The 12,202-nt window shown below is 34.8% G+C and overlaps 1 protein-coding gene across 4 annotated transcripts; it reads right to left on the reverse strand.

Moving 5' to 3' along the window:
• Positions 1-434: 434 nt before the first annotated feature.
• LOC105333971 (histone-lysine N-methyltransferase SETD1B-A) lies at positions 435-11,990 on the reverse strand. Of its 4 annotated transcripts, none has more exons than XM_034481603.2 (16): positions 11,770-11,990; positions 11,530-11,654; positions 11,034-11,129; positions 10,098-10,268; positions 9,597-9,696; positions 7,346-9,366; positions 6,946-7,167; positions 6,748-6,826; positions 6,423-6,497; positions 5,961-6,150; positions 5,575-5,655; positions 4,348-5,261; positions 4,134-4,237; positions 3,777-3,884; positions 3,026-3,283; positions 435-2,695 (listed from the first exon to the last, which is right to left on the reverse strand). In XM_034481603.2, exons 2-16 carry the CDS (start codon positions 11,629-11,631, stop codon positions 2,522-2,524), a joined length of 4,695 nt encoding a protein of 1,564 aa, XP_034337494.2. In that variant the 5' UTR covers positions 11,632-11,654; positions 11,770-11,990; the 3' UTR covers positions 435-2,521. The 4 variants fall into 4 exon arrangements, with proteins under 4 accessions (XP_034337494.2, XP_034337492.2, XP_034337493.2 ...); XM_034481601.2 differs by having other exon boundaries at positions 5,961-6,153; XM_034481602.2 differs by having other exon boundaries at positions 6,423-6,500.
• Positions 11,991-12,202: the final 212 nt, after the last annotated feature.

The following is a 12,202-nucleotide window of genomic DNA, read 5'->3' on the forward strand; positions in this document are numbered from 1 at the left end:
GACTTTTTCTAGGCAGTTCACCGTTTCCAAATAAACAATTCAACATTTTTTTCACAGTTCACACAAAGATAGATACAATGTATTAGGGTTGTGTCCAAGTCGTCTGACGTTGTCCTTCTGTGTTACCCAAAATTTTTACTATTTCCCAATTTACTTTCACCTTAGTTTGCAGCATTGTAAACTTAGAAGTGTGAAAATACAAAATACAATTTTTCATGTTGTTAGGCTATAAGGTATGATCATATCCTATGAACATACTTTGATGGGCCTATAGGCTTTAAGGTATGATCATATCCTATGGACATACTTTGATGTGCCTATATAACCTTTCACAACGACCTTGAATTCTAATATGTATACCAGTGTATGTTTCTATACTAGTTCTCAAGTAATTAAAAGACAAAACTTCTCTTTTTGCATTCTACATTCAGAAGTTTCATTTTAACATTTATTAAAATAGTATTCAATTCATTTGTACATGGATGACATACAAAACTGTACAGAACATGTTTTAAAGAGTAACAAACTTCAACCAACTGTATGAATATAAAAGCACTGTTACAAAAGTCATTCACACAAATCACACTATTTACAGATGAAAATTAAATATAATAGATGGTGATCTCTACCGATTATAAACATGCAAATACATCACAGTACTTTTAAATATGTATTTCATTTCATCTAAAGTCTAATTGTATAAACTTTTTTATTTAAAACATACCACTTGCTTTACTCATGTTTGTGAAAAAGCATTTAGTGAATTCTCATCTGGCATTACCACAAATACCATAAGTTTCTCTAATGGCCAATTGAACTCAATTATTTCTGTAAAGCAGTCACTATTTAATTGAGAGATATGGAGTCTATTAATATAATTAGTTAGAACACATATCAATAAGATTCTTTAAACATACCCCGGTACATGTACATGCACGTACATTACATGCATATATATAAATATAAAAGTGAGAGAAAAAGTAAATTACTTATCAATGAACTTTTAAAAAGGTTTAGCAAAAAGATTACAATTTAAACTGTTTATGCATTTGACATTCTCAAAGCACATTGAAGTAGTAGTTTTTTTAGCGTCGCAAAAGTAAGAGTTTATCAGAAAACACCACCAGCAAAAACTATTTCATAAAGATATATATACCGGTAAGTCAGTAACTTTGACCCTAATTTAAAACAGTTTGGTGTGAAGCAAGTCATTTATGAAATAACAAAACTACAGAATTTTACAAACAATATGTCACTACCAGTAAATGCTTTGAAATATATCAGACTTTTCCCACTATTCTATTTTAAAAAATATAAATCATTAGTTAAAATCAATAAATACATCCATCAAAATACAATGTTTCAAAACTAACAATTTCGAACTAAATGTTAAAACGAAACAGCAACAAGGTCCAAGAAATAACATGGAACATACTTTCTGATATACAAAGAACATAGGTTTTTTTTACAGCCTTTTAGCTTTCATTGAGGGTGCTCCTAACAGATGGTACAATTTGGCAGTGATTTTTAAATCATCCACTTGACAATCTTATGTACCGGTAGTTATGTCCCTATATAGCATGAAAGAAAAACATACAAATATTAGCTGCCCAGTTACAGTACACACAAAGTGGGTCCTGGCACATTTTACCATCCACCCTTCTTAAACATCCACCAACACATGGCCATTAAGGTGTGCCACATTTACCTTCTCTTGTACTCATCTCACATCCATAACACATACATGAACATTAGCTTGACATGACACACTTTACAGGTATCTTACAAACAACATGCATAACATACATTCATACACCAGCACATTTACACAATTATATAAAATGATTTCATCCAAACAGCACTGTCTTTAAGACTGCAATGACAGGTTATATACACTAACAACAAGCACTAGCACTATAAATTTACAGGTTGTGTCTCAAGTATTTTCGTATCTGGAATCAGGTTATAGTTACAAGAGCCGCCGTGAAACACTCTTGATGTATGGAGGATTTCTATCATGACATGTACATTTAACGTACATGTTTCCAAGCTCAAACATAGCAATAACTGCTGCATTTTCTCACAATCTGAGCTTTCACCCTCAACCTTTCTCTCCCCTCATTCAATCAACAATCTCATTCTAAGCAATCACTGATTAAATATCAGATTTGTTATTGTCAATAACAGATCAGAGAAATACTGCTTCATGATCAAGTGAATTAAGGAACTCACGAGATCTAACATAAATGAGTTACTGAATAAACTCTAACTCGATATCTGATAACTGACATTGCTCCTGAGTCTCTCATTCATGGAACAGTCTTCCACAACCACATTCTCCAGGACAGAGTCCATTCTTACACGCACGTTCTCTGAATGACTTCAGATAGGATAACTCTCTCCACTCTACTCCATGTTCCATCTCTGCAGGTATAACCCAAGCTGTGGCAGTCTGAAGGATTCAGTTAAACTCTCAAGATTCATGGATCTGAATAATATATTCTACTTGTCTCTGCCAGTTTCAGTTAAGAGTGCCTCTGCAATTAGGAGCGCCACATAAACAAGGAATCTTTTCGTCCTCAATGGGAAACTTGTAGTCGTAAGTTATTTCCTCATTCACATCTATGTCTCTTTTGGAGTATATCACAATTTTCTTCTGTGATTCCACAGTGATGATTTTTGCATAACAATTTGGCTGTAATAGATATTTAAAAAGTTTACATGTTATTATGCTTATTTTTGTGTTAAACAGTCTTAATAGATATTTTTAATCAGGGCCTTTTAGCCAATACTTATAGTTTAGTCCAAAAATTAACTTCAGAATACATGTTAAACACTCTAGACTAAGGTGATTTGGAACAACTTTATTTTTTTAACCAACTTTAAAGAGAATTTATATCTGTAAACATGACATAAAGGTTTATTTGCAGCACAGGGCAACATGAACAAATATTTACATAATACTTCCAAAAAACCTCCCTGAAATTCAAATAGTATATTGAACTTCTGATAAGTGATGACTTACATTACAACAATGGTTGATGAATCTGGCAAGGTTACCACATTTGGTGGCATCTATAATGGTCTCCGTGTCCACTCTGAAGAGGTAACTGCTCCCGCATCCCTCAGCCTCGTACTTTTTCTCCCTCAAGTCAGCCAGAGATTGACGCAGTGTTTCTCCCACGTACTCTATCACCATTTCATCAGCAGCAATAGGCTCCAAAGCAAACAATCCCCAGTCGTGAATGCCACTGCGAGCAAACTTCAACTGTTTCTTTCTCAGCTGCAAATGAAACCAAAATCAAGGATGAAATATGGTAGCTACACCACATTTAATCAATAGTCATATAATGTCATCAATTCAAATCCTTTAGAATATCAAAAGAAAAAAAGGGGGATTTAATATAAAGATAAATCAAGTTGTATAAAAAAGAAAAAAAAAAATTGACTTTGCAAGCAATAGGACATTGAAATATATCAATATTATTAAAAACAAATGAAAAACAGCCATCAAAAATATATATGTATATAAAGCAATATATATATTGAAGTAATTTTTAAAAAAAAATTGTTCATGTATGAATCTTTCTTCAAGTTTACTCTTATACCTTCAGATTAGCTGCAACTACCTGTTAAAAAGCATTATTTTCCACACATTCTTAAAATTTGTGTCTAAGCTCGAACAGATGACCGCAGACTTCTTAACAATCTTAGCAAATTAACTTCATGATGAAACTTTATTTATTGGGCTGTAGAGTCCCAAGAAATTATCTTACCCTGAACTGATTAAACTTGAAGAGATCTAAATACTGCGAGTCAGCAATCGTAACTTGGAGTCTCCTGTTTTCATGTCGAGCCTCGCGAGACTTCTGTGTTTTCTTTTCCTGTAAAACATGGCAAAATAGTAATGTGAACATCTGTTACATTTCGTTTCAAAAAATTTTTTTCTAAACAATTCTAAAGGAAAGGGTTGCTATCTGTATTAACCTGCAGATTGACAACAATTGTATGAATTCATCACCATCAGTTCTTATCCCCCTTGATAACATGTTACTTTGAATTTAACTTGTCCCCATTGATCACCTGTTACTGTGCATTGAACTTATCTCCAGTGATTACTGCATGGAACTTACCCTGACAGTCTCGGGAGGTTCTGGCTTTTCTGTTTCCTGAGGATTACTCAGCCACGTCTTATCTTTATTTGTCAGCTTGTAATATCCTTCTGTTCTAGCACACCCTGTAATACACCAAACCACATGAATTAAGTTAAACCTGTACCTCACATTAACACAATATTTACAGGCAATGCAAGCAAAACTCTTACATGTAAATGTCATTATTCAATACCTGTTTTGTGGGGTTTTGGAAACTCATTCTCATTTTTCTTTCTCTTTTTAGAAGGAATTGGATCTGGTATGTTAGTGCATGGATGATCTACCCACAAAATATCATTCACCCAGTATCCCATTGGATCATCCGACTCCAGAAGATGATCATAGGTCTTTTTCATGTATCTGATGTCTTCATCATCGATTCCTTTACTGTACATGTCAAAGAACACGAGTCTTTCTTCTTCCATCTTCCTTGGAGGGAATTTTTTGATTGGCTTTGGAGGAGGAAGAAGATTGATTAGTTCTCTACTGCCTTTAGAACGATTAAAAGAGTCATTAACATTGATAGACGTGGATTCCTTCAGAGGCTGCTTCCTCTTTCTCTCTTTCTTCACTGGTGGCTCCTTCTTCTTCTTTTCAGATGCTGGGGATGGTTTTGCCAACTCATGCACAGTGTCTGGCACAAGTGCCTTCTGCTCGACCAAATCTCTGAGATGAGGCTGTGGTGGAAGGCAGTAGTTGTGGTCCATGAACACTTCATAGGGTGTTGTGTTCTCATCCTCTTCTGCCGACATGGTTCCATCCGTATCATTGCCATCCACTGTGGGGGGTGGAAGCACGTAGTCATGCTCCACCAAGAAACTTGGTTTTTCTTTCTCCAGGTCCATATCCTCTTCTTTGACTTCAGCTGGGATGGATGGAGCGGGAGGAACAAGCTTCTTGTCCTGTTCACGCTGACTGAGAATTTCCGAAGCTTTTAACAATGTCTCGAATCCAGATGCCTCAGGTTCCTCTGGAATAATAGGCAGTTCCTCTGCTTCTTTCTTTATTTGTGGTTCTTTTGAGATCTGCTTTTTATGGGACTCTATAACTTCTTTCTCTTTCTCTACCTCTTTTTCATCCTCTTCTTCAACATCAACCTTTTCATCGCTAAAAACAAAAGAAAACAATCAAATGAAGCTTTGGAACTATTGACATCTACAACTGTTTTGTATTCTTACTATAAATACACACCTTTAATTCTTGAACACAAAAACATTAATAAATAAATAATATTTATTACTGTAATTTTTTAGACAAATCAAAATGCAGATCATATATAGTGTTAAACAACTGAGCTTGTCAAATATCCATAAAATTTAATTTGCATCAAATCCAAACCCAATAATACTCATTTAATACTTGTGTGTATGTACAAATATCATTATGGAAATTTTCCTCTCCATAACTAAAATGTAAATACCTGTCTTCATCCTCCACAAGTGGTTTCTTTGATTCCTCATTATTTTCCACCTTGTTTGTCTTCTTCTCTTCTATTTCCTCTCTAAAAATGATAAACAATTTGAAAACTGGTGAAAAACTTTATATCTAATATAGTTGAAGAAATAATCTCTATAGCAATCTTCCATCTAATTTCGATAAAATATCTTTGTATCTTGATCATGAAAGACATATCTCTGTATGTTCTGAACATTTTATATTCACAAACTTTGATGATTACAATGATTTTAAGAAAATGAAATAAAATTTTTACATTACTAATATATACATGTTCATGCATAAATCAGTAACACCATGAAGTATAAAACTGGTCTATAGAAATTTCTAGAACCTGTTGACTCCTCTTACTTTTTCCTTGTAGCAACCTCCTCTTTCTTCTCCTCTTCTTCCTCTTCGCTGGACTCCTCTTCCTCCTCTGACTCTTCCTCCTCCTCCGATTCTTCCTCTGACTCTTCCTCCTCGCTACTGTCAACATTTTCTTTCTCTTCATCATCACTGCTGTCAAGGTTTTCCTTATCTTCTGTCTCTTCTTCCTCATCTGCTTTGTAAATAAAACACATCTTCACTCAGGTACCCTTGACATGTACATTGATGCTATCAAGCATTATAATCATGAAAATTCCACACATTTTTAACATACAAACTTGTACATAAAGAAATTGATAACATATATGCGTTGGGTTCTCAAAGTTTCCATTACAATTTTTTTACGTAAAGATAATTAAATTTTTATCAGATACTGACCTCCCATTTCAAAATCCACTAATTCTATGATCTAAACATATTAATGGTATTAAAAGTTATCCATACCATCAGAGTCTTCATCTTCTTCACTGGAGCTATAAATTGGTTTGCGTATTCTAGATGGCTTCTGTTCTTGCTTTTCTGCTTGAAAATATTTTTAAACATTTGAAAAAAAAATGGAAAATCATAAATACATGTACATTAGGAGGTAATATATTCATCATTGCTATATGTTGAACATCAGGTTTTTTTTTTAATTCGTTAAATAAATTTTCGAAGCATCTTTCTTTACGGTCACATGAGGTAGAATATAAATCATATTATACATCTATTTTAGGATGCTTTTGTCAACATGCATTTGGGAGAAATTTTAAGTACATTAAAGATATACCTGAAAACCCATCTCTTGTGCTGCTGGATTGTTTGCTTTCTTCATCCTCTGGAGGCGGTGAAGGAGCTTTGTACTTTTTCTAACATAAATGAATTAAATTATATTTTACATGTATATCGACCAGATTTTCACGCAAACTTTCCCTATAATTCCCTTACAAAGATTTTAAAAAATCATCAGAATGACTTCAGTAATTACCTTAAATGATGGAAGTCGGGGTATTCCACCCCTGATACCAAGGAATCCACCCCCCATGAATCCTCCCATGTTGATTTCTCCCTCTCTGGACCACGGATGCTGTGGTTCAAACAGCGAGGCCAATGTGGATGTGACCTCACTCTTCCCAATGGTGACTGTGGACGGTTTTGATGGAGACGATGGTTTGTCGTAGGACTTTTCAGGAATGAGACGAGCTGATTGCTGTAATATATTCACAATAAATTACTGTTAATTTGTTTGAATTCCTTAGAAAATTAGTAATTAGCTTAATAGACATAAGCTGTAATTTATTGGCAATTTATTTAATCATTTGGCAATTATTTAATAGATTGATTTTTTTTTCCCAGATATATCAGCATTCCTTTATTTGTACACATACCACTTGTTTATGTTTACTGGATTCGTCGGACCACCAGCTGTCAAACGACTGGAAAGCAGAGTTTTCCACCATTTTCTTACACATATCCTTCTGCATGACAGACTTAAGCTCCTTGACAAAGCCCTCCAGCACATTTCTAAATTTCTTTTCCATGGCTTCACTTTCTGCCTTTGTTTGCCCTATCATGGGAGATTGGTTCATCATGTCATTGTTATACTGATTGTAAAAATTCTGGTTATACACTTGCATATTATTGGCACCCATGAAATTGTAGTTTTGAAAGTTAGTCCCAAAGTTCATGCCCATATTCTGCATTTGCCAGGGATTGGCTACAAAATTAGCACTGTTGGTCACATCAGAGACTGTGACATCTGGAATAGGATTGACTTCAATGTTTTGGTCATCACTATTTCCTGATGAAATGCTCATTTCATCATCATCCTGCGTTATATCTTCACTAGTCCCCGTGGGAGCAACTGGAATGCTATCAGGAGTAAAGTTTGTTAAAGCACTACCATTAAGATGAGAATTGCTTTCCCGGAAATCTAAGTTGTGAGTTAATTTTCTATCTATCCTCTCTCCTTCAAGAGAGGCAGGCGTATAATCTTGTCCATAATCAAAAGGAGTTCTAGGATTTTGAGCATCAACACAGTTTTCCTTTGGTGTTTTGGGTATCCTATCGGAAAGATCGCCATGTTTATTATTGTATCTCCCTGAAGGTGGAGTCTGTTCTTTCTTCCTTGAATCACTTGTGGATTCATCTGACGGACTTCCAAATCCATCAGATATCCCTCCAACATTCTGTAGAAGACTCTGAATACGGGATTCCAGACTTTGAGGTCTTGGCTCTTCCTCTGTTGGAGTTGGCTCTGGGGGCATGGGTGGAGTCTGAGGCCTAGGGGGTGGGGGCTGCTCCTTCTCCATACTCTCCCTTCTAAGATTATCTCCCCTAGGTTTGGAACCAAGCTCTCTTTCAAAACTCCTAGGATCTCTGTTATCATAGTCCAAACTGTTCCTATTGTCAAACAATCGATCATGCATCCTGTTGTTGCGATTATCATAATTGCGATCCATTTTGTCATGGTTAAAGTCTCTCTCCCGATCATCTCTCCTATTTCCGTGCCGGTCTCGTCTGTTGTATGAATTATCATAATCACGATTACGCCCTTCGTAGCGGTTTTCCCTGAAATCTCTGTCGTACCCTCGGTCATTCCTGTCTTTCCTCCAATCCCTTCCTCCACGCCCACCCCTGTCAGTTCGGTCATAACCATGGTTGTCACGACTGTCTCTCCTATCTCTATTCCTGTAGTTGTGACGGTCATGGTAACGACCTGAATCCTGCCGATGGAAATTTCTGTCATTCTGGGGTGGAGGCACATTATTGGAGTTAAAATTAGGTGGAGGCTTGGTGAAATCTATTTTGTTTGGATTGTTAAACACTTCTTCTTTATGGTGATTGAAATTATCATGCCCGCGGAAATTACGACTACCATTGCTACCAAAATTGTCAAAGTTATTGTTCCCTTGGGCTCCAAATCCCCCTGCAATGTCATTGGGTTGGTTGTTAAACCTATTGTTCCCATGATTGAACTGGTTGGGGGGAGGAGGAAACTGAAAATTACTCCCTGCCATGTTAGGGGTCATAGCTGGGGTCAACCCAGGGGTCAGTCCTGTGTTTGTTATGTCAAATGAGCCCTTGTTGTTGTCCTGGTTGTGAGAAAAGCTACCCTGAGAGAATGCAGACATGGGAGTCTCTGATATGTATCCAGTGTCTCCACTGTGGTGGCTTAGGTTTTCCGCTGCATGGATATTGAGATTTTCAGGTTTTCGTTGGTTCTGGAATTCAAGCTCTGGATCATAAGCCTCCTGCTCGAAGCTTGTGTCAGAAAAGCTGGCATTTCCTGAAAACGATGCAGACAAGCGCCTACTTCTCGGATCGGCATTTTGAGCCACTGGTGCTAGTATTGAAGGTTTTGGCTGCTCTGACAACAAGTCCTCAATGATTCGTTGCCTTTCTTTGCCTATTTAAAAAAAAATTTGATAGAATCTCTATGAGGAATATAAATAAGAAATGTTTTGATACAAGTTCTATATCTTTACATAATTCTGGCTACTCATATTTATAAATGCTTATCAATTCAATTTGTGTTTGACAAAGATAACTTGAAAATTTTATAAGTGTTAACAATAAGTACACAATAACACCTTGTTAAAATACTGTATTATAGATGTAGTGAAAACTATGGCATACCACCAGAGTCCACATAAACACTCATTATGTTTCCCATTTTTGAGGTCTGATTCAGTTTGTCAGCACACATCTTTGCTGCTTTCGATGACATGAAGATAACCTTTACAATGTTACAAGACAATAAAATCAGGTTTATGACTAAAAATGTAATGCAAAAAATTTATGTAGAAATAACCTGGATACTTGTACATTCATTATTTGTTGATATGTAAAGTCCATTCTATAACAAAATATGGTATAAAACAGGCTAAAAAAATTGATGACATCTCTTATGAAAACAAATTTTAAGTTTTGAATGTTTGGATGCATCAAAATTAAATTAAACATTGAAAACAACTACATGTATGAAATTGAATAAAATGATTAAAAAAAAAAAAACATTGAAAACAAACCTCATAATGAATAGTTAAATAAAGTCAAATACTATGGTCTGCATTTAAAAAGGTCCAATTAAGAAGTGAAAAGATATTCTGACATTGAGAATACAAATCTTGGACATACCTTTCCTATACCCATATGCTTCTTGTTTTTAGGATTGTAGTAGATTTTGACTTCCTCTAGCAGTCCAAACTGTTTCACCATATTTTCTAGAAAGTCCTTGCTGATGTTATCGTTTAAGTTGGTGAATGTGACTTCATTTGGTGGGGGTTCCCCAACATAATAGTGATCATACTGAAATATGAATTAAGTTTACATTAAAATTATACAAAACATTTCATTTGCAAACCCTTTGTGGTACATTTTTTTTCCAATTTCTCGAACTACTTCGTAACAAAATAAAACCCTTTTATTACTAGTATATTGAGATCTAGATCTCATATGCATCCTCTTCAAACTGCTTTATATTATAATATTTACATTTTCCAGTGTCTTTGCCTGTGATAACACTACGTATTGATTTTGTACTATATAACCCATAACTTCAAATTGGGGCGCCAGCAGGGTTTGCTTATTTATATTTAAATATTTAGTCGTACAATGGCTTTAAATTATATAAATGTAAGTAATAAGGTATCATTCTTTGAATATTATGAGGTGATAATTTCGGTCGGGGCGTGATCAAATCTATCATAAAGCCCTTCGGGCTTTATTGGATTTGATAACGCCCCGACCGAAATTATCACCTCATAATGCTCAAAGAATGATTCCTTATTTCAATGCAAAAGTTCAAGTGCTCAAAATATACTGTTTACACTTTAAAAAGTCTTACAATTGAACTCTGGTGTTTGAGCAAGTTCATCATTTTTAACAAGTTTGAGTCAAATCATTGCATGTTATTCAGTTCTCAACTTAAGGTAGTAACAAAGCTAATGTGAAAGGAGCAACACAACTTGACGGTGACTTCATTCAAAAGCAACATAACTTATTTTATATGTACTTCTTTATCAATAAATGGTGAAATTCATAAAACTTTAAATACTTTCAGTCTTTGTATACCTTAAACCTAGGGATTGGTAAATCTGCTGGCATTCGCTGACTCCATAATCTCTGCAGCCGTGATCTTGGGTCTTTAACATGCACCAGTCGATTATCCTACAATGAAGAATTCATAAGATGTCTATTTCATTTCTCTCGTCATTAAAGAATCAATGCTTTATATAAATGTACATTAGTAACAACTGCAGTTTGCTGACTTACAGTTGTGCAATAATGAAGTGTAATATCCTATTAGACCTAATTATTTTAATGCCTCTGTAATAATAATAAACTGTTAAATATCCCTTAATCTTGATAATATACATTGTTGGAGTCTTTATGATATATAATTATAAAGGCTAATTAATCACCATTCGTGTTTTTAGGGAAACAAATCTATTTTTGCTTATAGCTTTCTTTGCATTTATGGTACACTTGCCAAACCCTCCAAATCGATGATTGAAATGCAATTTTATATTCGAAATTCTCTTAAAATTAGCTTTTCTGTGTTTCTCACCGTTGGATCAACACCCTCAAATCTATAGATCTTAGTTGATCCACCTCTAAGCATAGGATCAACCAACAACTTGTAATTACGCCTCTTTTTATCCACTTCCATGGTCCTGACGTTGAGTAATCAGCCTAAAAAACATAATTCAACATTAAATAAACTGAAAAAGTAATTGGTATTCCCTTGATCCCCAAAAATTGCTAGCATCAAAAATGTAAACAGAGAATAAAATGGCAAATGCCTCACAATATAAAGAGTAAAATTGCAGTCCAGTTTTTTGCTGTCCTGGGTAAGTCTGCAATAACTTAACAAATGTCTTACGTATATAAAACATAGCTAAGTTATTCAAACTTAAAATCGTCTCCAATCATTTGTTTCTATCGCCTGTAGAGACAATTTAGTAAGACGTTTTTCATTCACATCTTCACTAGATTTTGCTATCCCAGAATGCTCTGCCAAGATAATGCTGAGTTAGGTTTTCTAGTGTTGCGCGCATTTTCGTATTAATTAAGTGAAATAAAATATATTCTATTTATGAAAAATAATGTAAAGTTTGAACACTTAAATGGTTTTTTGGAAAAGATTATTACAAAAACCAACGATAAATGGTAAAAAATAACCTTTTAGTTCGAAATTCCGGTTTTTGTAAAAGAATTTTTGATTGGTTTATAAAAATTGG

The sequence above is a fragment of the Magallana gigas genome, chromosome 3, assembly GCF_963853765.1.
Source record: "Magallana gigas chromosome 3, xbMagGiga1.1, whole genome shotgun sequence".
NCBI classification, from domain to species: domain Eukaryota; kingdom Metazoa; phylum Mollusca; class Bivalvia; order Ostreida; family Ostreidae; genus Magallana; species Magallana gigas.

Bases quoted from the DNA above. Each gene is read 5' to 3' on its own strand.
- LOC105333971 (XM_034481600.2), bottom strand. From the start codon at position 11,631: ATGGAAGTGGATAAAAAGAGGCGTAATTACAAGTTGTTGGTTGATCCT. The intron at 6,501-6,747 runs GTATATCTTTAA...AATATTTTCAAG, and splicing joins CACAAGAGATGGGTTTTCAG to CAGAAAAGCAAGAACAGAAG. The intron at 6,154-6,422 runs GTATGGATAACT...TTATTTACAAAG, and splicing joins AGAAGATGAAGACTCTGATG to CAGATGAGGAAGAAGAGACA.